Below are 25024 nucleotides of genomic sequence, written 5' to 3'. Positions count from 1 at the left end.
CTGCATCAAAAGAGGTGGCAAGCAGAGAGAGGGAGGTAGCCATTCCTTTCTACTCTTCCCTAATGAGACCGCATTGGGGCTACTGAGTCCAAACCTGGGACCCCCAGCACTGGAAGGATGTGCAGCTATTGGAGTGTGTGAAGAGGAGGATCACAAAGATGATCAAAGAGTTGGAACATCTCTCATATGAAGAAAGGCGGGGGAATTTGGGTTTGCTTAGCTTGAAGAAGGCTCTGAGGAGACCTTCTTGTGGCCTTCTGGTCCTTGAAAAGAGACTACAGGCAGGAGTGGGACTGACTTTTCACACGGTCTGACAGTGTGGATAAGCAGGAATGGCTTTAAGCTAAAAGAAGTGGGGTTCAGGTTAGAAGTTACGAAGATAATTTTTACTCAGAGGGTAGTGAGGTGCTGGCACAGCACTGCCGGCAGGGGCTGTGGGTTGTGGTACGGCACAGTACTCGGTAGAAGCCCTTTTGATCGCCGAAGTCGCCTGACTCGGAGCCGTCCCGGAGCGATCAGCAGCGACTGACCGCGTGGTTCAAGGGGGATTTCGGGCGTTTCCTTCCAGCAGGGAACCCCCGGGTAGAGGAGGAGCCCGGCAGCTCTGACGGAGCAGCTGACGCAGCCGCTGACGCAGCGTGTGGGCATTCCCCGGCAACGGCGGGAGATTTAAACGGGCACAACGGACTAGTCGCTGCCCACCAGAGACGGGCAGGAGGAGTCAGGGTTCTTGCACTGCGTGACTTCCAGTTTCAGTGCTGCTGAGTCTTCTGCTTTGACACGGTTGCTCGCCGGCGGAAGGTGCTGCCAGAAATACTGAGGAGGCCCAGACAAGGGTCCCAAGCTCTCAGAAACGGGAGGCAGCAACCAAGAAGACTGCAGAGACCCAGACTGAGGTCCTGCACATGCCCTATAGGAAGGCTGCTGCAAAAAAGTCTGAGCAGACTCAGACTGAGCCCCCAGCCCGAGATGCTGGTGTGCAGGTCTCTGACTGTACTGAGTGCCTGAGCCTGGCCCTTGCAGTGCTTGGTGAGGGAGGCAGTGATTGTGTTCGCTGCGACCAGGTGAACTACTTGCTCAGCCTCGTAGTTGACCTGAAGGAGGAAGTGGAGAGGCTGAGGACTATAAAAGAGTGTGAGAGGGAGATTGACTGGTGGTGTCAGTCCCTCTCAGCCTCAAGTTCTCAGCACACAGTCGAGGCTCCTAATGGAGCATGTCAGCCCCTGCCACCTCACAAACAGGTGGTAAAGGGGAACCAGCCAGCTGGCAACACTGCAGCCAGCTCCCTGTCCTCTCTTCCACCTAGCAACAATTTGAGAAGGGAGCAGGAGTGGAAACGGGTACCTGCTCGACGGAAGGGGCATCCTCCATCACGACCATCCCCGGCTCCCCAGGTGCCTCTGCGAAACCAGTTTGAGGCCCTGGAACTTGAGGGGGAGACTGGTGAGAGTGTGGAAACAGGTTCACCCATGAGGTTGCCTCAGGTGAAGCGGTCACCCCGAAGCCTCAAGACTGCTTCTACACGTAAGGACAGAAGGGTGATTGTTGTAGGTGACTCCCTTCTGCAAGGAACAGAAGGCCCTATATGCCGGCCCGACCCTACCCGCAGAGAAGTGTGCTGCCTTCCTGGGGCACGGGTCAGGGACATTTCAAAGAAAATTTCTAGATTGATTCAGCCTTCAGACTACTACCCACTTTTAATAATTCAGGCTGGCAGTGAGGAAGTTGGCAAGGAAAGCCTGAGGTCCATCAAGAAAGATTTCAGGGGAATGGGGCGAATACTTGAAGGAGCTGGGGTGCAGGTGATCTTTTCTTCTATGCCCGTGGTGTCAGGAAAAGGTACAGGGAGGATCCAAAAAACCCATCTCTTAAACAGATGGCTTAAGAACTGGTGCAGACACAAGAATTTCGGCTATTTTGACCATGGGGCAATCTACACTGCACCTGGAATGATGGCTGCTGATGCAAGCAGCCTGTCCCTGAGGGGTAAGAGGGTATTAGCTGAAGAATTAGCGGGACTCATTGATAGGTCTTTAAACTAGGAACGAAGGGGAAGGGGGCAAAATAAGGGCTACTGGGGTTGAACTGTGCATTCGAGGGATTGTACCAAACTCCATGGGCAATGATTGCAGAGTGCAAAAGGAGGGAGTAGGGCAGGGAGATGCTGGGGATGCCGCTGTTCTAGCGGATCCTGGATCACTTATGAAGGTGGTGAGACGGACAGCCTGGCTGAAGTGCCTTTATACTAATGCACGTAGCCTGAGTAACAAGCAGGAGGAACTGGAAACTGTGATGCACTCTGAAAATTATGACATTGTTGCTATCACAGAAACATGGTGGGATGACTCCCACAATTGGGATACTACCATCGATGGCTATAGACTCTTTTGGAGAGATAGGCGAGGTAGGAAGGGTGGGGGAGTTGCTCTCTATGTCAGAGATTGCATAAACTGTGAGGAGCTCCCTATGAGAAACAGTCAGGAACAAGTCGAGAGCCTGTGGGTTAGGATTAGAGATGGGACTAATAAAGGTCAGCTGGTATTAGGGGTATACTACAGGCCACCTGATCAAGGGGAGGCTGTTGACGAGGCTTTCTTGCTCCAGATGCGTGAGGCGTCTGGCTCACGGGCTCTTGTCCTGGTGGGAGACTTCAACCATACGGACATCTGTTGGGAAAACCACACGGCGAGCTGCAAGAGCTCCAGAAGGCTCCTGGAATCCATTGATGATAGCTTTCTGGTTCAGGTATTGGACAGACCGACCAGAGGTGAAGCGTTGCTGGACCTGCTGCTCACCAACGCTGAGGAGATCATCAAAGGCGTCAAGGTTGGAGGATGCCTGGGCTCCAGCGATCATGCCCTGGTTGAGTTTGTGATCTCAAGCGATGTGGGCCTGGCAAAGAGCAGGACCAGGGTGCTGAACTTTAGAAGAGCAGACTTCAAGCTACTCAATGGAATGCTGGCCAAGATCCCCTGGCGCGCTGCCCTCAAAGATAAGGACGCTGAGGAGAGCTGGCTGCTCTTCAAGGATGCCCTCCTGGCAGCACAAGAGGTCTCCATTCCCCTGATTAAGAAAGTGGGCAGGTGAGGTAGAAAACCGGCGTGGCTCAGCAAGGACCTGCTAAGAGAACTGAGGGTGAAGAAAGGGGTGTACAAGCTCTGGAAACAAGGCTGTGTCACCCGGGAAGAATACAGGGATGCCGTCCGAACTTGCAGACGTGGGATCAGGAAAGCCAAGGCGCAGGCAGAACTGAACTTGGCGAGGGACGTGAAAAACAATAAGAAAACCTTCTACAGGTACATTGGCCAGAAGAGACAGGCCAAAATGGGCGTACCTACTCTGGTAAATTTAAAAGGAGAAATGGCTTCAACAGATGAAGAGAAAGCTGAGGTGCTGAATGAGTTCTTCACCTCGGTCTTCACTGGTGGTCAGGATTCTAGTCTTTTTCACGTCCCTAAGTCTTGCACCCCCATAGCTCTATGTGGGGACCAAGGAGGTAAATCCCTCCCCACTTGTAAGGGTAGAGCAAGTCCGAGAGTGCCTCCTTAGACTGAATGAGTACAAGTCTATGGGGCCAGATGGCGTGCATCCCAGGGTCCTGAAGGACCTGGCTGAGGAGGTTGCTGAGCCGCTCTCCATCATATTTGAGAAGTCGTGGCTGTCAGGTGAGGTCCCGGATGATTGGAGGAAGGGTCACGTCACTCCCATTTACAAGAAGGGGAGCAGGGAGGACCCGGGGAACTACAGGCCGGTGAGTCTCACCTCCGTGCCTGGGAAGATTATGGAACAAATCCTACTGGACAACATGCTTGATCACATAAAGAACGAGCATGTGATCCGAGACAGCCAGCATGGCTTCACCAGGGGAAGGTCATGCTTAACTAATCTTGTGGCCTTCTATGATGGAGTGACGGCCTTGGTGGATGGAGGGAAGGCGACCGATGTCATTTACCTGGACCTGAGCAAGGCCTTTGACATGGTCCCCCATCACATCCTCATCTCCAAATTGGAGGGAAGTGGATTTGATGGGTGGACAACTAGATGGATAAGCAATTGGTTGAAAGGCCACAGACAGAGGGTGGTGGTCAATGGCTCTATGTCCAGGTGGAGGCCGGTAACGAGCGGTGTCCCTCAAGGGTCTGTCTTGGGACCGGTGCTCTTTAACTTCTTTATTAATGACATCGATGAGGGAATGGAGTGCACCCTCAGCAAGTTTGCTGATGACACCAAGCTGAGTGTTGCAGTTGATACGGTGGAGGGAACGGATGCCATTCAGAGGGACCTTGACAGGCTGGAAAGCTGGGCTCGGGTGAACCTAATGAGGTTCAGCACAGCAAAGTGCAAGGTTTTGCACTTGGGCCGGAAGAACCCCAGGCACCTGTACAGGCTGGCAGGAGTTGTCCTTGAGAGCAGCTCGGCTGAAAAAGACCTAGGGGTCCTGATAGATGAGAAACTTAACATGAGCCAGCAGTGCGCTCTGGCAGCCCGGAAAGCAAATGGGATCCTGGGCTCCATCAGGAGAGGGGTGGTCAGCAGGGATAGGGAGGTGATTGTCCCTCTCTACTCTGCTCTTGTGAGGCCCCATCAGGAGTACTGTGTCCAGGTATGGAGCCCTCAGTACAAAAAAGATATGGAGATTTGGAAAGGGTCCAGAGGAGGGCCACAAAGATGATCAGGGGGCTGGAGCACCTCCCCTATGAGGACAGGCTGAGGGAGTTGGGTTTGTTCAGCCTGGAGAAGAGAAGGTTGCAGGGTGACCTCATTGCAGCCTTTCAGTACCTGAAGGGAACTTATTCCCAGGAGGGGAGTAAACTCTTCGAAAGGGCTGATAATAGCAGGACTAGGGGAAATGGTTTTAAGTTAAAAGAGGGAAGATTTAGGTTGGATGTTAGGGGGAAGTTCTTTACTAGGAGAGTGGTTAGACCCTGGAACAGGCTGCCCAGGGAGGTTGTGGATGCCCCGTCCTTGGAGGTGTTCAAGACCAGGTTGGACGGGGCCCTGGGCAACCTGATCTAGTAAAGGTGTGTGTTTGGTGGCCCTGCTAGGCAGGGGGGTTGGAACTACATGATCCTCGAGGTCCCTTCCAACCTGGGTCATTCTGGGATTCTGTGTGATTCCGTGGTTGCCTCATCTCTAGAGGCATTCAAGCCCAAGTTGGATGGGATCCTGACCAATCTGGTCTAGTGGCTGGCAACCCTGTCCATAGTAACAGGGGTTGGAACTAAATGGTCTTTATGGTCTCCTCCAGCCTAAACCATTCTATGGTTCAACGATCCTGTTGTGTGTCACAACAGTAAAGGGCTGAAAAGGAAAACTGAAAACAATGCCCAGTTCCCCTCTACAATTTTGTTCACAAGGCAGCTCTTTTCTCTTGATGTCAGAAAGACTGAAATATCATCTTAATATGTCAGTGTGCCAAAAGTCTTTTTTGAACAGTGAGGAAAGGTAAACAGGATTCATCGTCTTTGAAGAATATCCTTACGAGGCTCTTCCAGCTCAGAATGTTCTGGGCTTCTATAATTCTATGAAGAGTATGCCGTGCAGCAAACCAAAATAGCAGAAAGAATTATTCTGAAAAGTTAAATTTCTTGCCATTTCCATCAAAGCCATAAATGGGACTTTTTCCCACCAATGAGATCATGGAAAGTATTTATGGGGCTGAAAAGTACTGCTTTAGATACACCAGAAAAACGTATTTTCTACAGAGCCCTTTTTCCTGCAGCTTTCCTGTTGTTGTTGAAGCAATACATGCCTCCTTCAGTTGACTGCCTGAAACAGCATCTTGTATAGCAACTAGAGAGGCAGCAATTATGACAGCAACAAAATGACGAAGGTAACAAGTTTTTAAGCAAAAAGAGTAGGTTGGACTTTATAGGAGTCTGCAAAAATGTGACATCTGAAAGAAGCTTTATTAAAATTGCTTGAGGCGCTGTGTTATTTGATGGTAGGGGATTGTATCTCTGGTCAGAATTTCATTCTGTCCTGTTTTCCTGAACCTTCAAAAGATATCCCTCAAGGAGCATTTTCAGAAACAGCAGCTGTTGGGTTAGAGTCACGAACAGCCACAAAGTGATTTGCCTTCAAATGGATGGCGTTGCACGTGAGCAAATCCCTGCAACATGTGATGCTGGTATGAGCGCGCTGTTTCACACTACATGGTTCCTTAATCCATGTGATTAAATCTTTGCAAGACCAAGTGTTTGCTGTGTCTATTCAAGGGTTGTTGTTATGTTATCCAATGCTGCTTTATAGTTAGCAGCTCTTGGTCTGCCTTGCAGTGAATACTGAATGTATACATATAGTTGCAAATTCATTGGCTTGTAAAAGAAAAACCCATATTCAAAGCAATACAATTCTGACAGTATTTTTTTTGTTTGTTTTCTAATTTTTTATTTTATTTTTTTGCTTGGCAATCTTTCATTTTTCTCTGTAGGGGAAAATAGGGGACTCTGAGTTATATTACAGTTTGTCAACTAATCTTTGTGCCACTTCCATTTTTTAATTATATATCTGCCAGTATTAATATATGAGACAAAGTCCTGAAACCACTGAAAATATAGGTTAACCTCTACGTCTTAGACAGGTGCAGCAGATCTCTCCTTTGTAACCTGTTTTATCTACTACCTCCACAACAATAAATTTTTTCTTTCACTTCCACAAATCATTTTTTTTCCTGTTATTTTGACAGGATTACGTCATGTTCTAGAATTGCTGAAAAAATGTAAATATGATGTCTCTTTCTTTACGCCCTCCCAACTTAATGTATCTGTAACTTGAACAACAAATTCTTCTGTGTGTCTTCATTCAAAGAGTGTTGTCTGGGAAAGGCTGAGTGAAGGACGGTATTAATATTTTGTGCCTTCTGTTAGTTAAAAATACGCAGTCCTTTTTGTCTGCAATCTAGCTACGGGTTAACAATTTATTAACTTGCAACCAAAAGCTGATTAGGCAGATACAAACCCAAAACACAAACAGGATAGCATTGATTAACAGCAAAATATAGACGGGGAGTTGCACTGACTACTATTTCTTGTTATTATTTGTAATGGGGATTACAGTGCATTACTTGCTTTTGACCTACTTCCCACTTTCTCTGATATAAACACGTTATACTCTCTGATAGCAATCACTGATGGTTCAGATTTTACAGGCCCCTTTCCGGGAAATAAAACAAAACAGAAAAGCCAGATAAGCATGGTGGTAGAAATACCTCTTTCCCTACCTCACAGACAAAGGAACAATCAGCATTATGTAAAGTTCCATTTGAAAGAATAAATCCTAATCCTAATTAAATCCTAATTCAAGTGGGTTTTTATGCACTTAGAAATTAGGTCTGAAAGGTTCTTTGACAGGTCTTCAAGTCCCAAACCTGTGAAACTAAAGTGTTTGCTTAGCACAACAATCCAGTGAAATCCCGGTCTCATTCTGATGACAATAAGAAGAACCATATTGCATTCTGAAGAGGACAAAACATGCTTGCTCCGTCTTTGGTTCTTGCGCACAGGGACCCTAACACCAATTCAGTTCATAGGAGAAGTTTCCTCAAGTGACTCTTCTCCCTGTGCCTTCCTTCATCTTCCACTATTTTGTTGTTGCGTTGCTGTTAGTAGTAGCAGTAGAAACAGTAGTGTTGTTGTTATTGCAAGAGTCAAATGTCATCAAAGAAAGTCTGCAGAATCATTTCTAATCCGGTTTTGAAATGCAAACTCAGAAGCAAAGATCTTGAAGTCTGGGTTCCTGGGTCTCCAAGACGTAGGTGAAGAAAATATGTTTTTTTGTCTTTTTCCACGTGACACTTACTTATGCTCAGGCACACAGCACTATAAGCAAGCAGGAGCTTTGCTGCCCAACATTTCAGCTTTGCAAAAGCTAGGAAAACCATAACTTTTCTGCTTGCTTAAACAGTTTCAAGAACTCGTACGGCGAGTTCCAATTAAGTCATGGAAATTGTGATAGGTTCTGAGTCTGCGTGCATGTGTGCTGCTCTCTAACAGTCACGGGCAGACGTCTTCTCCAGGTCTTCCTTGTAAAGGCTTTCAGGTGTGCTTTGCACCTTAATCAGTCACTAACTACAGACCCAGTTCTAACCAGCTTGTTTCCTGTACTGTGTTTCAAGATGTCCGTGCTCCTAGGCTCCTTCCGTTGTTCAGGGGGTCTGTCTTGCATGACAGGAATACTTGTCCTTGCAACGTTACTGTAAAAGTGTCCTAGTAACGTTACTGTACAAGAACTATCCTTCAGGTGCTTAGGCAGGACAAGCGTCTAAATATCGAGGTCCTCCTCTGTGTTGATGATGCCGCATTCTGCCTTAGCTGTGTCAGCTTCTGGATTGTCTCAGATGCCATAGAGCGGACTGTCGGATGGGTGTCATTTTCCAAAGGCTGAAGGGCTGCAACAGAAGGAAACAGAGCAGAGATTGAACTCCCCAGTCTGCAGAGAGCCACCAGCTTCCCCTCAGGACCATGCCAGCCCCACTCGTTGCTTTTCCTGGCCAGGAGGAATGTGAGTCTGAGGGGTCAGCTGGAAGACACTGCTCAGGATTGCCAGGAATGCTCCTCTGCCCTGCAGCATTTCCGTGCAGCAGGGCAAAGCACAGCTGCATGCTGACCAGGCTCTGCCCCCAGCCCCAACACAGACAGCACTGCCCTCACTCACCACTGCAGAGTTTATCCAGCATCTCCTCACTCTGTTCCCCGGAGTACTTCTCAGTCAGCCCTAGGGAAAGAGCTCCGTCAGACACCCACGCCCCAACACGCTGCTAGCTAGGAGCGCAGAGCCTGGCCCCGCCAGCCCAGCTGCTTCCCCTTCTGTGCTGCAGGCAGGGGCAGTGCCCAAAGGGAACCTGAGCAAGGCACCCACTGGGGCTAGCAGCATGGGCAGGGTGTACCTGGGGGTTCAGGGCTGTGCCTTCCTGCCAGGGCAGGGCCCAAAGAGGGACGCAGGGGTTGGGCTCACCAATGAATCTGACAGCCGCATGTCTCAAGGAGGCCTGAGAATCCTGCAGGTATGGCAGGCTCTGCTGCAGGATGCCTTCCACTATCTTTCTTTTCTGCTCCAGCTGAAGAAGAGCACAAGAGCATGGGGCTTGCAGAGTGTCCACAGCTGCTGGTGCAACCCCTCCTCCAGCATCCACTTTCCCTCAGCAAAAAGGTGAGGGCTGTGTGATTGTGCTCACCAAACACTTTGTGATTCCCGCTGGGTTCTTCAGCCAGGCATGCAGCTTGAGCTCATCCCACTTCAGGAACCTTCCACAAGATGCAAGGGCATCCGCAGATGCCTACAGAAAAACAGATGCAGGGACATGGCACCACACACACAGACACACATCCCAGTGTCTGAATGCTTGCTCAACTTGCTCTCAATTGCAGATCACAGCTGAGCTGTCAGCGCACCACTGCCTGCACACTGGTCAGGTCTGAAATTCGTACCTGTGCTACACTCGGGGTCTCGTCACTCATCTGAAAGAGCAGAGGGAGCAGGCCCCTGCGCACAGTCTTCTTCATGCTTCTCTTCTTAAGCCACACCACAGTATCCATCACATCCTTGAAGAGGCGGATGGAACCTTCTCGCACTTCACATGATGCCTGAGGGAGAACAGGAGGACCTCAGACCTCAGCAACACACTCTCACTGCCCATGGTGAGCATGAGTGTAGGCATGGCTGATGTGAAAGGAGGTGCTCTGGAGTCACATTCTGCACAAAAGTGCATTGCAGTCATGCAAAGCAGTGCAAAAGGTTTCCAGCATGGGGTGTCTGTGCCTCAGAGTGCTCCCCCAGCCAGTCCAGCAGGTCAAAGCGGAGCTGCCCTGGCACCTTGGGAGTGTTGGACAAGGAGGAGACAGAGCTGGCCTTTGGCAGAACCTTTGGGGCACATGCCGCCTGCTCAGCCTCCACATCCCTGCTGTGATCCCTGGAGAGAATGCTTGGCACTGGTAGAAAAGGGAGCGATGGAGGTTCTGAAAGTAACCGTTGGCAGAATGTGTTTTGCTGAGGTGCCAGGCTGAGACCCAGCACAGGGGCCTGACATCACCAAGAACAGCCAAGCTGCACTGCCAGGGACACAGCCTGCTGGGCTGCAGAGCCCACAAGGCATCTCATTCCTGAGAGCCCAGAGAAGGAAAGAAAGGAGAAGGCACTCCTGTCAAGCACCCATCCGCAGAGCTCAGCCTCCCACAACAGACTTACATGATTAAAAAGAGGCAGGATATTCTCAGCCAGCTCCAGAGTAAACTGACTGGCGCGCCTCCTCCCAAGACTGTGCATTGCATTTCTGAAGATATTCAGCACTTTCACAGTAATGGGTGTGCTGGCAAACCGCAGGGTCTCCATGACTTCTGGAAGCAGGGTCCGAATTTCCATTGCCTGTACAAAACACACAATTTCCTTTCCATCAGGAGGTCAGTGGCCACCCTGGCCTAAAAGCTCTGATTACAGAGCAGCAGCCACACGCCTCGCTTGCCCACAGCTGCCACAGGAATGGAAGCTGTAGATTCCAGGCAGGTGGTGGCCAACAGTGCCAAGTATGGGGAAGGCAGGAAAAGGAGGACGGGTGAACAAGGACTCTGTGCCCCCTTTTCCAACAGGCCCCCGGGTAACCCATCTGAAAAGCTTCTGGAAATCTCAGCCACCAGGCCCCACCACAACCATCACCCCAACTCCCGAGTGCCAGGCAAGGCCAAGGCACAGCGTTGCCCACCGCCCCAGTGCCAGGCTGCCAACAGGAGGGCTTTGTTTGACAAGGTCCTGCTCACCGTCTCAGGTCTATCAGACAGCATTATGAGGCCTCTGTGCACCAGCCAGAGTATTGCCGGGCTTTCAACTTTCAGAAGCCTCTGGAGCAGTTCTGGCTTACACAGCTCCTGCAGGTTCTCTTCAGTGGGAGGCATCACCTGAAATGAACACAGCAGTGAGAGGCAGGCAGAGGCAGCAGGACATCCTGCACCCTGCAGCTCCTGGCTGCTCTGGATCTCAGGGCAGGGCACTGGGGAGACATAGCCTGGCCTGAGGTAGCAGTGCCTTTGGAGGGCCCCACCATCCCTCTGCGCCCAGGCCAGGCACTATGCAGGATGGCTTTCTGGCCTGCTCCTCCTGCCCTCTGAGCTTCTGAATCCTCTGTGGAGTGCTTGACCAGCAGGAGCTGGCACAAAAGAGACACCAGCCATGGCTGGCCACGGGCAATAAAGCCTGCTTCGCCTGCATGGAGGCTCTCCCAGGCCCCAGCCATGGCTCTGACTCTGCAACAGCCCTGCCTCAGGTTTCTGGTCTGGGGAGCAAGGCAGGGGGAGGCAGGGAGCTGGGGAGAGAGTGCCCTGAAGGAGAGCACGGTGCCTTGTCCAGTAACTCACAGTCAAGCGAAGGAGGCCCAGCTCCGCTGTGGTGATGTTAAATCTCTCACACAGCTGTTGGTCCTGGAGAACGTTACTCAGTTCGTCCAAGATCTCCTCAGACTTTTCCAGCAGGGGAAGCACACTCTTTAGTATGTCCAGGGTAGTGCTATAAACAGAGAGCAATGCTGTGTCAGCAGGGCTGCCTTAGCCACAGCACCATGGCTCAGGCAGGAGCCTGATGGGGGGCTCTGGGCTGCCATGGTTGGTAGTGGCTGCTGCAGCCCTGAGCGGCCCACCAGCTCTGGAAAGCACAGTGGGATGGAGGGCCTGCTCCTCGGGATGTCCTGCAGCTTTCCTTGGCTCTGGCAACCAGACCGATTCTGAGCCCTGCTCTTCACATGGAACAAACGTGTGGGGCTGTTTGGGCTGATACCTGTCAGTCTGTGGGAGGTCGGTCAACACACTCCTCAGCACATCTGCGGGAAACTGGATGGTCAGCACATCCAGCACTGAGTGCAGGATCTGCTGAACTGATGTGCTCTGGATTTTCAGGTTTGTGTGGATGCATCCCAGGATCTCTGGCACCTGTTGTGAGAACACAGGGAGACTGCTGCTGCCACTGGACTGCAGCCATTTGCCTCCCAGGCTGTGTTACTACTGCCCTTCCCACAGCTCTTTGCTGCCTTCAAATGGCTTCAGATTCCCAAGAGCTGTGGCGGGCAGGGTAGGGCATGACAATCCAGCCTCAAACTGCTTACATCCATCAGCCAGATTGCAGGGTCTCTCAAAACTAGTTCCAGCAGAGCGTCAGCCCACTCCTTCTCATCAAAACTGTAGTCCCCAATGATCTTCTCCAGGATCACAAGGACAATGTCTGTCCTCTGAGAAGGGGGAAGGTTTTCTCCAAGTGGCTGCAGTAAGAAGGAAAAAAGGAGGGAAGGTATGTTAAATGGAGTGAGAGAATAGCGTCTGGAGTGGGATGACCACAGGCAAAAGGAAGGATAATGACCCTCCCTTCAGGTCAAAAGCATTCTGAGGGTTCCCGCCTGAGCCCCAGCTTGTCTCACAGATACTCCTGAGCCGTAGAGGCAGCTCTGGGATGCAAAGAATGAGAGTGCCTGGCTGGAATTTTCATGTCTCCTTACCCGCTGCCAGAAACTGCTGGTCATGAAGTCACTAATCTCCAAGATGCGATCTAAAGCCCTCTCACACACAATTTCTGTCTTGGAGACGGTGAAAGGCAGCAGCACCTGTGAGGAGAAGAGCTGCTGGTTAGCCCTGGGCGGATGCCCACTCCAGGAGAAGCAGGTCTGCTGAGCTCCTAGCTGGAATCACAGCATCCATCCAGGCTTCCTCTGAGCTTAAGCCAAGCCCATCATGGGGCTACTGCCGCTGGGGTCCCTTGCCAGCTCCAACTGCTGCCAGTGCCGTTTCCATGGAGCGGGATAAAATTCTACTACAAGGGAGCTCTGGGGGCAGAACTTCAAAATAGACAGACCTCAAAGATTCTCTGCAGCAGACTATTGAAACTGCGGGTGGGACAGCTGTCTAGCACAGTCTGCAGCATGTCATCCATAGCATCCAGGGTCTGTAAAGAGAAGAGTGGGTTGTGGAAGCCTTTCAGGGTTCCCTTTCGTACCCAGGAGACTGCTGTGAACCCCTCTGGCTGTCAAGGAAGGATACCCACAGATCTGTGCTCAGGGACACCCTGCAAAGCTGCTGCGCCCAGACCAGGCTACAAGCACAGGGTGTTTGCCAAGCCCAAGGCAAGAGTGAGAGGGGTGAGGGCAAGCAGGGCTTCTCCCTTGTCCCACAAACATCTTTATAGATCTCTGGACACAAGTAATCCAAGCAGCAGCCCAGATGCATGGGGTCAATCAGTAGATTGCCCAGTACATACGTTGTTGTAGAGGCAAATGTTCAGGTCGCTGGTTGGAGGAACGCACAAGATGACACTGCAGCACACGTTGAAGAGATGTAATATCTCTTCCTCCGTAATTGCATTCACTGCACTGCAAATAGAGAGACACAGATGCTAGGAGCAGTGCCTTGTTGCTGAGGTAGGGGTGGATCAGGTCCTCCCCTGGGCGAGGCTCCCTGAGAGGGATGGGGAGACCTGACAGGAGGTGCCTCTTCCCCCCACAGGGCTGCTCTGGGTCAGAGGACAGTCCTGATGCCACCAGCTTTAGGACAAGGGCCAAGATTTAGCGGGGAGCTGTGTCAGGGCCACCAGGATCGTGCCCGGGGGATGTGCTGGCAAAACCAGGGACTGGGCAGGTACCTCAGGGAAGCAATCGCATTCATGCAGTGGAATCTGAGTGCTGTGCTCAGCTGCTCGCTGGGCTCGTCACACAACAGAACCTGCAAAGCACAGTCAAATCAGGATGGCACCTGGCAGCTGCCAACACCCACCAACAGAAAACCTGCCACTGACCGGTAGGGCCTGAGTCTCCCCAGTGGCCCTCGACAAACCCTGGCACACTGGTGCTGCTGTCTGCCTCCACTGCTGAGGTCTCAGCAGCACCTGGAGTCCCATCTGGGGCACCTTGGTGTCTGTGCATGATTTCCCTGCCTCCCTCTCCCCTAGTCCTGTCCTTCTTTCAGTGTGCAGGTACCTGGGAGCCATGTCCCCTCACCTCAATCTCCTGTGACAGATTTTGTTCAGCGCAGAAGATACGCAAGCTCTTTTTCCTGCCTTTCTCTGCAGCGGTGCTGCACAGTGAGCAAATGCAGTTCAGGAACTGCAACTTCTGCAACAGATCCTGGCAAGCACAAAGAGACCGAGGAGTGTGAGTGGGGAGAGCCGTATCGAGAGGGACCAGTTGTTGCGGGGTTTGGAGCAGCGCAGGACAGCTGCAGGACAGCAGCAGCTCTGCCCGGCCAGCAGCCCTCATGCAGCCTGAAGGCAGAGCCAGAGGGATCATCTGGAGATGCAGGAACAGCCAAGATGGAGATGGCTGCTCTTACCTTTTCCTCGCTGACGTCATAGGTTTCGATGACATTTACGGCCACCTCTTCCAGTTCACACAGAGGCAGCAAGCTAGGATCTGACCAAGTAGAGAGAGCAATGCTATAGAGGGGCCAAAGGCAGGCGCGAGCAGAGGAAGGAGCTCTGGCCTCTCCAGCCCTGGGCTCACTCCCCTGGCACAGTCTGCCCGTGCCTGTCAGGACAAGGGGGCCTGGTGTCAATCAGGGGGCACTCACTGGGGACCCTCACTCACCAGCACGGAGTAGGATGACCTCAGTCACTTCGTAGGGCTCCGGTGGAGATTTTCTCTCCTGGGGAGCCCCACTCTCCTCCCAGGCCACCTTGGGGTGTTTAGGAGGTTTCTTCTCCATCCCGTGGGATGTAGGCTAAGGATAGGGATGTGGCAGCTGCGGGGCTGCCAAAGGTAAAGCGAAATGACTTGGGCTGCGCTCGGGGGCTCTTCGCCAGACCCGCACACTCCTGCCCTGTCTCCTCGCTGTCCTGACGGACACTGAGGCCGCCTGCTGTCAGTGCCAGCTATGCCTGGGTGTCATAGAGATGGGTCACAAAGGGCTCCACTGTGACGTGTTGCCCCGCCCGGGTGGGGCTGGTTCCAGAGCCCGGTTAAAATGGCACAGACCAAACTCCTCAGCAGGAGGGATGCGTGTGCCTGCTTACCCAGATAGCTTTGGAAGCGGGCCTGAGAGCAGCTGGACTGCTCAGGCTCCCGTCCTTCTGGATTCGGGTATAAATGATCCAAATGGTTTCTTACAAACTGACAGACATTCACAATTTTCCTTTTTTAGCTTTTCATCCTCCCTTCCAACTTTCCCCTTTTGTTTATTAGCAAGCAATTAAAAACAACAGCACTAATTATACTAATAACATAATCATCATCATTCAAGCAAATCCTTGATTGATAATGCACTAAACATAAGAGTTCCATGTAAAGTTTATAAATTATTCAATGTATATATGTATATGCACTCATACATGTTAGACAATTCCGTAAGTGGGAAATGGAAATTTATAAGCTAACGTATTATTACTTATTGACAGCTATGATATAGCAAACCACTAAATGGAGAGAGAAGGAAAATGACAGGGGTGAATGTGGTAGGCAGTTCCAGCAGGGCTTCCCCTGCTTCACTCTGTGCACTCTGCCTTTCTCACCCATCACAGATTCTCTCCTGTTTTTATTCTTGCCAGGGACTGCAGGGTTTTTTCCACTTGTACTCCATATCTGCATGGCCAGTGCATGATACAGAGCCCAAGTGGAACAGCTGCTCACAAAACTGAACAAACCACTACATTAGATCTCTTTGAAATATAAACTTAACTACTCACAGAAAGTTATTTACAGCTATAGTCATTTACTCCCATTGTTACTTGCTTTACCCTTAGCCCCCTTTTTTATTTAATTGGTAAGCTGTTTTCTTGTGGATCACTCCTACTATTGTTACAAAAATCATCAGTGGGTAGTACTTCTTGATGCAGTACAGAGTGAGATGCACCTTTATCTACCAGAAAACATACATCTTTACCCTGCTCTGTGCACGTTGCATTCAGTCCACTAGGGGCAAAACTCATCCTGGGACCTTCAAGTCCTGCTCTAGTGCAGCTGCTGTTGTTCTTCCCAATTCTTTCATTACAGTCCCTCTTTCTATATACTTTCCAGGCTCCCTCAATTAATTTGTCCAGGTCCCTTACTTCAGTTCCTTTAGTGTGTATATTACTGGGAGAAAATAAAGACCTTCTTGGTCAGAATGCAGATTCTCAAATTGTGGAAGACCCCATAAGCTAAGCGTGGAACCTGCTGTACGTTGTCCCAGCCTGGAACAGACGGGGTAGACGACCTGCGCAGAAGGAGGTGAGGGCCAACATCGATCTGCATCTCGCTCAGGAATGGTTCTATGGAAGGCTGGGAGCAGGGCGCAGTAGGCGGCACATCGCTGAGCGGATGCTGACGGAGTACTGTACCGAGACAGGGTCCTCCAGTGGCTCCTTTCTTGTCAGGGAGAGTGAGACATTCGTTGGGGACTACGTTCTGGTACCTGGCACAATGGAGAGGTGCAGCACTGTCGCATCCACTGATGGCAGGTTACCAGCAGCCGCAGGTACTTCCTGACTAATAATCGAATATTTGACAGCCTTTACGACCTCATCTCCTATTAGCAGGAGACACCGCTGAGATGCAACAAAATGGAGACGAGTGCCTTGTTCCAACCCTTGTGACAATACAGACTGGCTACCACAGCACAGCACCAGAGGGACGAGCGCAGCTCCAATGCTATCCTCCTCAGGGGAGGATGGAAGATCCAGCACTGCCACATGTGGCAAGAGAGTCATGTTTAATAGGGCACTTGACCAAGTGCATATTATTGAAGTTAATCATTCACAATAAAAGTTTTTGTTCCGCACTAACCACAGAGTCCGTGTCTAATTACTACAGGTAAACGTTAATCTTATTCGCCTTTCTCAACCTGTATGAGACATAGAAGGGTTTTACCAGTGTTCCACTGTTGTAGGTGACACCACCTTGTCATCCCTTGGAAAGTCTGGAGCTTCTTAGCTGTTTGTGGTTTCGGAGTCTGGCAGCTTGTTTTCTTCCTCTCTGGTCCCAGAGGTTCGGGATCCAGCAGTGATTCCATAATGCAAACGGGTTACTGGTGGCTGTGCCACATGGGTTTTCTGTGGAGAAACTCGATAGCCATTAAGTCTGAGAAGGTTTAGTAAACTAATCGTCCATGTTATGCATAATTTCCTTTGTTTTGGTCACTATCAGGTAATCCATGTCTTCAAATTTGAGGGGCTGCAAAATGTCAATGGGCACCGTCCTTCCCCATTTCTTAAGAATAATTTGAAAAGGAATTAGGACATTGTGTTGTTCCGAGGTCATGTTATTCCCCATGGTAACGTAGTCTCTTACCTTCGTCCAGTGAGGGACAATCATAGCTGATAGGGATGATGAATCCTCAGGTTGTTGCATTTCTCTCAACGCATCCAAGTTTCTCTTCATGTTCTGTACAGATTTCTCCGTGTTTTTCTCAATGCCTGCCGCGTTTGTCTCAACATGCTCTTGTACAGGTTGCTTGTGTTTCTCTCAACGCACCTGCCTTTTTCTCAATACACCCACCCACATTTCTCTTCACCTTCTCTTATACAGATTTATTTGCGTTTATCTCTAATGCTTGCCACGTGTCTCTCTCTAGGTATAAAATGGCAAAATAGGCATCATCACATCACAGTGGACGTAGTCAACAAGATTACAGCTATGTTTCCTCCCACTTGAAGAAAGAGCCACAATCTTTTCTGGGCATAGTGGGCTTTTGGAGAATGCATGTTCTGAACTACAGCCTCATTGTAAGCCCTCTTTATCAGGTGATGCAGAAGAATAATAATTTTAGGTGAGGTCCTGAAGTCATTATGGACTGGCTTGTAAGTAAAAAGTTTGGAACGTCACCAGAACAAGAAGCATTGCATGCTGAAGAGGCCCCACCATACAACTAAGTACCAGAAATTGAATAGAAATCTGCCCTTCTCACTGCTGGATCGTGTATTGTGAGGAAGAACTGCAGATGGAAAGCTCCTTGTGGAGCTCGACACAACAAGTTGTGGAGGCCACCAGAGGAAAAGGAGAATCAAGTCAGTTTGCAGGGGTAAAGGCTGTCCAACTGGCCTTAGGTGTTGCTGAATGGGAGAGGCAGCAAATACTTGATCTTTATACTGACTCACGGGTGGTGGCAAATGCCTTTTGGAGTGGTCACAGCAGTAGGAACAAAACAACTGGCAATGAAGGGGTAAATCTATTTGGGCTGCTGACCTGTGGAAAGATACTGCTGCCCAAATAAAGAATATGGTTGTAAAGTGTGTCATGTAGGTGCTTCTGTGCCCAAGAGTCGGGCTACTGAAGAACAGCAAAATAACCATCAGGTAGACTGAACTGCCAAAATTGAGGTGGCACAAATAGACTTGGACTGACAACAGAATGGTGAATTACCTCTAGCTCCATGGGCCCATGAGACCTCAGGTCGTCAAGGAAGAGATGCAACATACAGGCGGGCTGGAGACAAGGTGTGTACTTAACTATGGATGCAATTGCACAGGTTATTCATGACTGTGAGACATGCACCTCAGTTAAACAAGCCAAGAGGATGAAATCGCTCTGGGGGAGGGGCGATGGCAAAGTGGTTGATTACACCATCTTACCACAAACCCACAACAGTAAACACTGTGTGCTTACTATGGTGGAGACAACCACTGCGTGGCTTGAAACATAACCAGTACCCCGTGCTACTGCCCAAAGCACTATATTGGGTCTTGAGAAACAAGTCGTATGGTGACATGGCACCCCATGAAGAACTGAGTCAGATAGTGGGACACCGTTACAGAATTCTCTTGTAAATACTTGGGCCAAAGGTCATGGCATTGAATGCAGAAAATTGGGAATGTTCAATGTTTATATGATACAGAGGGAGTGCAGTCAACATCAGTTCCGTGTATATATAGATATGTGTGTGCGTGTGTGTGTTTAATGCATTTTAATTATGTTTGATTGTATATAAATTAAAGCCTGATGCAGTGAGGAGCTTGGGAACTATTGATTCTCTTCAGTGGAACTGCGTGCTGTTGCTGTTTGTCCAGTTCTCGAAAGAATCCAGTTCATCCACATCTGTCTTCTTCCCCTGTGGCTCGCCTTGTGGAATTCAGGGACAGCCCGTTCTTGTGTCTTTAAGATTTCCATCTTGAGGAGCATCCAGGCTTCCTGGACCCCTCTACCCTTAAGGAGCAACTCCCAAGAGACCCCTGCAACAGGCGTCCTGAACAGGTTAAAGTCCACCTGACATTTCCAAGAACAAAGAATTCCACCATCTCACGGTTGCTCTGCCCAAGACAGTCCCCAGCCTTCACATCTCCCACCAGGCCTTCACTGTTAGCAAGGAGCAGGTCTAGCAGGGCACCACCCCTGGTAGGCTCTCGGACCAACCAGCTGCGTAAGGAAGCTCTCTTCCACACACTGTAGAAACCCCTTGGATTGCTTCCTCTGAACTGCATTATATTCCCAACATGGTCCCACCATGTTTCTGTAAGAGCACAGTTGCTTCCAGCTCCTCCTGCTTGAAAGCTGGAAGAAAAACACCCCAAAGTACCCATTCTTGCATGCTCATCTTTATCACTGGAACGTCTGCTTTTGAAAAAGTTTCTTTTCAATTTGGTTATAAAACAGATTGTTGTTAAAAGGAAATTCACATGAAACTTAATGATAGTGGCTACATAAACTACTTTAATCTGATTTTGCATAGCAAGAAAAAATGTGGAATTTCAAATTACCTAGAAATCGATATTTTCTATTTCAATCTATCTGTTGATTAAAAAAATTGTTGAAAGAGTATCTCATGTGCGTACTGTGCACAGAGTCTCCTTGAATGCTCGGTCACATTTGTTGTCAGAGCTAAGGCCTATAGGAGCAATCTAGCTTAGTCAAAGCCAAGTTGCCCTCCACGAGCACCTCGCATCTTCAGCAACTGAAATTATTCTTGCGAATAATGTCTTCTGTTATCTTGATGTAGCCAGTGTTGAGCAAAGCAAACAAAGTCAGCCCGATTTTCTTAAAATCAGATTAATCTGCGAGGCACAAAGTAATAAAGGAATGATTTTTAGTAATAAACCGAGTGATAGCAGTTGTCAGAAGAATGCATGTGTCACACACAGAGGTAAACTCCCCACAGCAAAACTAGCTCTAACATTTCCTATCAGTGCTTCATCCTCACAGGAAAGAAGAAGACAGATGGTAGTAGACATGAAAACTTAAGGATCAGAACAGAGGTCTCCAGTAGCTCCCTCTGTACACAGATGGTTGCAGAGACAAAAGGTCAAGTCCACTTTTGGAGGGAGCTTGGTGATTATTACCACTAGTGTTACACCAACTACAGGTAAAGTCTGCTTGCTTTCACATCCCTACAAAAGTACATGAAACGGATTAGCATCCGCTTCTTTTTTTTGGCTGTTGCTGTTGCTTTTACTCCAAGGGCAAATGATACTGGCTTTGCTGGTGTCTTCTCCACTCTATTGCTGTGGGTTTTTAAAATTCCTATTTTTCCATTTCAAAAAATGCAACTTTGACACTGTTTTCCCATTTCCAACAATCCAGAGAAATCCCAGTCAATATTCAGTATTCAGGGCTGCATCAAAAGAGGTGGCAAGCAGAGAGAGGGAGGTAGCCGTTCCTTTCTACTCTTCCCTAATGAGACCGCACTGGGGCTACTGAGTCCAAACCTGGGACCCCCAGCACTGGAAGGATGTGCAGCTATTGGAGTGTGTGAAGAGGAGGATCACAAAGATGATCAAAGAGTTGGAACATCTCTCATATGAAGAAAGGCGGGGGGATTTGGGTTTGCTTAGCTTGAAGAAGGCTCTGAGGAGACCTTCTTGTGGCCTTCTGGTCCTTGAAAAGAGACTACAGGCAGGAGTGGGACTGACTTTTCACACGGTCTGACAGTGTGGATAAGCAGGAATGGCTTTAAGCTAAAAGAAGTGGGGTTCAGGTTAGAAGTTACGAAGATAATTTTTACTCAGAGGGTAGTGAGGTGCTGGCACAGCACTGCCGGCAGGGGCTGTGGGTTGTGGTACGGCACAGTACTCGGTAGAAGCCCTTTTGATCGCCGAAGTCGCCTGACTCGGAGCCGTCCCGGACCGATCAGCAGCGACTGACCGCGTGGTTCAAGGGGGATTTCGGGCGTTTCCTTCCAGCAGGGAACCCCCGGGTAGAGGAGGAGCCCGGCAGCTCTGACGGAGCAGCTGACGCAGCCGCTGACGCAGCGTGTGGGCATTCCCCGGCAACGGCGGGAGATTTAAACGGGCAAAACGGACTAGTCGCTGCCCACCAGAGACGGGCAGGAGGAGTCAGGGTTCTTGCACTGCGTGACTTCCAGTATCAGTGCTGCTGAGTCTTCTGCTTTGACACGGTTGCTCGCCGGCGGAAGGTGCTGCCAGAAATACTGAGGAGGCCCAGACAAGGGTCCCAAGCTCTCAGAAACGGGAGGCAGCAACCAAGAAGACTGCAGAGACCCAGACTGAGGTCCTGCACATGCCCTATAGGAAGGCTGCTGCAAAAAAGTCTGAGCAGACTCAGACTGAGCCCCCAACCCGAGATGCTGGTGTGCAGGTCTCTGACTGTACTGAGTGCCTGAGCCTGGCCCTTGCAGTGCTCGGTGAGGGAGGCAGTGATTGTGTTCGCTGCGTCCAGGTGAACTACTTGCTCAGCCTCGTAGTTGACCTGAAGGAGGAAGGGGAGAGGCTGAGGACTATAAAAGAGTGTGAGAGGGAGATTGACTGGTGGTGTCAGCCCCTCTCAGCCTCAGGTTCTCAGCCCACGGATGAGGCAAATAATGGAGCATGTCAGCCCCTGCCACCTTACAAACAAGTGGCAAAGGGGAACCAGCCAGCTGACAGCAATGCAGCGAGCCCCCTGTCCTCTCTTCCACCTAGCAACAATTTGAGAAGGGAGGAGGAGTGGAAACAGGTACCTGCTCGGCGGAGGGGGCATCCCCCATCCCGACCATCCCCGGCTCCACAGGTGCCTCTGCGAAACAGGTTTGAGGCCCTGGAAATTGAGGGGGGGGACGAGTGAAAGCGTGGAGACAGGTGCACCCATGAGGTTGCCTCAGGTGAAGCGGTCACCCCAAGCCTCAAGACTGCTTCCACCCGTAAGGACAGAAGGGTGATTGTCGTAGGTGACTCCCTTCTGCAAGGAACAGAAGGCCCTATATGCTGGCCCGACCCTACCCGCAGAGAGGTGTGCTGCCTTCCTGGGGCACGGGTCAGGGACATTTCAAAGATAATTCCTGGGTTGATTCAGCCTTCAGATTACTACCCACTTTTAATAATTCAGGCTTGCGGCAAGGAAATTGATAAGGAAAGCCTGAGGTCTATCAAGAAAGACTTCAGGCGAATGGGGCGATTACTTGAAGGAGCTGGGGTGCAGGTGGTCTTTTCTTCTACACCCATGGCATCAAGGAAAGGTACAGGGAGGATCCAAAAACCCCAACTCTTAAATCCATGGCTTAAGAGCTGGTGCAGACACATGAATTTTGGCTTTTTTGACCATGGGACAATCTACACTGCACTCGGCATGATGGCTGCTGATGCAAGCAGCCTGTCCCTGAGGGGTAAGAGGATATTAGCTGAAGAATTGGCGGGACTCCAATTAGTTCCGACATGGGTGCCCCCCGGCGAAAGGCTGCTGCCAGAAATACTGAGGAGGCCAAGACAAGGGTCCCGATCTCACAGAAATGGGAGGCAGCAACCAAGAAGACTGCAGAGACCCAGACTGAGGTCCTGCACATGCCCTATAGGAAGGCTGCTGCCAGAATGTCTGAGGAAACTCAGACTGAGCCCCCAACCCAAGATGCTGGTGTGCAGGTCTCTGGCTGTACTGAGTGCCAGAGCCTGGCCCTTGCAGTGCTGGGTGAGGGAGGCAGTGATTGTGTTCACTGCGACCAGGTGAACTACTTGCTCAGCCTCGTAGTTGACCTGAAGGAGGAAGTGGAGAGGCTGAGGACTATAAAAGAGTGTGAGAGGGAGATTGACTGGTGGTGTCAGTCCCTCTCAGCCTCAAGTTCTCAGCACACAGTCGAGGCTCCTAATGGAGCATGTCAGCCCCTGCCACCTCACAAACAGGTGGTAAAGGGGAACCAGCCAGCTGGCAACACTGCAGCCAGCTCCCTGTCCTCTATTCCATCTAGCAACGATTTGAGAAGGGAGGAGGAGTGGAAACGGGTACCTGCTCGACGGAAGGGGCATCCTCCATCACGACCATCCCCGGCTCCCCAGGTGCCTCTGCGAAACCAGTTTGAGGCCCTGGAACTTGAGGGGGAGACTGGTGAGAGTGTGGAAACAGGTTCACCCATGAGGTTGCCTCAGGTGAAGCGGTCACCCCGAAGCCTCAAGACTGCTTCTACACGTAAGGACAGAAGGGTGATTGTTGTAGGTGACTCCCTTCTGCAAGGAACAGAATGCCCTATATGCCGGCCCAACCCTACCCGCAGAGAAGTGTGCTGCCTTCCTGGGGCACGGGTCAGGGACATTTCAAAGAAAATTTCTAGATTGATTCAGCCTTCAGACTACTACCCACTTTTAATAATTCAGGCTGGCAGTGAGGAAGTTGGCAAGGAAAGCCTGAGGTCCATCAAGAAAGATTTCAGGGGAATGGGGCGAATACTTGAAGGAGCTGGGGTGCAGGTGATCTTTTCTTCTATGCCCGTGGTGTCAGGAAAAGGTACAGGGAGGATGCAAAAAACCCAGCTCTTAAACAGATGGCTTAAGAGCTGGTGCAGACACAAGAATTTCGGCTATTTTGACCATGGGGCAATCTACACTGCACCTGGAATGATGGCTGCTGATGCAAGCAGCCTGTCCCTGAGGGGTAAGAGGGTATTAGCTGAAGAATTAGCGGGACTCATTGATAGGTCTTTAAACTAGGAACGAAGGGGAAGGGGGCAAAATAAGGGCTACTGGGGTTGAACTGTGCATTCGAGGGATTGTACCAAACTCCGTGGGCAATGATTGCAGAGTGCAAAAGGAGGGAGTAGGGCAGGGAGATGCTGGGGATGCCGCTGTTCTAGCGGATCCTGGATCACTTATGAAGGTGGTGAGACGGACAGCCTGGCTGAAGTGCCTTTATACTAATGCACGTAGCCTGAGTAACAAGCAGGAGGAACTGGAAACTGTGATGCACTCTGAAAATTATGACATTGTTGCTATCACAGAAACATGGTGGGATGACTCCCACAATTGGGATACTACCATCGATGGCTATAGACTCTTTTGGAGAGATAGGCGAGGTAGGAAGGGTGGGGGAGTTGCTCTCTATGTCAGAGATTGCATAAACTGTGAGGAGCTCCCTATGAGAAACAGTCAGGAACAAGTCGAGAGCCTGTGGGTTAGGATTAGAGATGGGACTAATAAAGGTCAGCTGGTATTAGGGGTATACTACAGGCCACCTGATCAAGGGGAGGCTGTTGACGAGGCTTTCTTGCTCCAGATGCGTGAGGCGTCTGGCTCACGGGCTCTTGTCCTGGTGGGAGACTTCAACCATCCGGACATCTGTTGGGAAAACCACACGGCGAGCTGCAAGAGCTCCAGAAGGCTCCTGGAATCCATTGATGATAGCTTTCTGGTTCAGGTATTGGACAGACCGACCAGAGGTGAAGCGTTGCTGGACCTGCTGCTCACCAACGCTGAGGAGATCATCAAAGGTGTCAAGGTTGGAGGATGCCTGGGCTCCAGCGACCATGCCCTGGTTGAGTTTGTGATCTCAAGCGATGTGGGCCTGGCAAAGAGCAGGACCAGGATGCTGAACTTTAGAAGAGCAGACTTCAAGCTACTCAATGGAATGCTGGCCAAGATCCCCTGGCGCTCTGCCCTCAAAGATAAGGACGCTGAGGAGAGCTGGCTGCTCTTCAAGGATGCCCTCCTGGCAGCACAAGAGGTCTCCATTCCCCTGATTAAGAAAGTGGGCAGGTGAGGTAGAAAACCGGCGTGGCTCAGCAAGGACCTGCTAAGAGAACTGAGGGTGAAGAAAGGGGTGTACAAGCTCTGGAAACAAGGCTGTGTCACCCGGGAAGAATACAGGGATGCTGTCCGAACATGCAGACGTGGGATCAGGAAAGCCAAGGCGCAGGCAGAACTGAACTTGGCGAGGGACGTGAAAAACAATAAGAAAACCTTC

At 50.4% G+C, this 25024-nt stretch overlaps 2 protein-coding genes across 2 annotated transcripts; one reads left to right on the top strand and one right to left on the bottom strand.

Moving 5' to 3' along the window:
• Window positions 1-226: 226 nt before the first annotated feature.
• LOC146753714 (uncharacterized) lies at window positions 227-2042 on the top strand. Its single transcript, XM_085529181.1, has one exon. It carries the CDS (start codon window positions 906-908, stop codon window positions 2040-2042), a length of 1137 nt encoding a protein of 378 aa, XP_085385307.1. The 5' UTR covers window positions 227-905.
• A 4334-nt stretch (window positions 2043-6376) lies between these two features.
• On the bottom strand, window positions 6377-15968 carry LOC146753713 (uncharacterized). The gene is made up of 17 exons (XM_085528635.1): window positions 14549-15968; window positions 14295-14374; window positions 13964-14089; window positions 13609-13688; window positions 13228-13339; window positions 12826-12915; window positions 12374-12577; window positions 12086-12238; window positions 11761-11912; window positions 11346-11493; window positions 10752-10889; window positions 10186-10362; window positions 9429-9584; window positions 9176-9277; window positions 8956-9058; window positions 8656-8715; window positions 6377-8389 (listed from the first exon to the last, which is right to left on the bottom strand). The coding sequence occupies exons 1-17, from the start codon at window positions 14664-14666 to the stop codon at window positions 8238-8240; spliced, it is 2151 nt and encodes a 716-aa protein (XP_085384761.1). The 5' UTR covers window positions 14667-15968; the 3' UTR covers window positions 6377-8237.
• Between the last annotated feature and the right edge of the window lie 9056 nt (window positions 15969-25024).

Source organism: Coturnix japonica, chromosome Z (genome assembly GCF_054131305.1).
Source record: "Coturnix japonica strain WE chromosome Z, WE-NBRP24, whole genome shotgun sequence".
In the NCBI taxonomy this organism is placed as follows: domain Eukaryota; kingdom Metazoa; phylum Chordata; class Aves; order Galliformes; family Phasianidae; genus Coturnix; species Coturnix japonica.
Note: the sequence above shows the minus strand (reverse complement) of the source record. Positions and strands in the feature narration are given on the sequence as shown.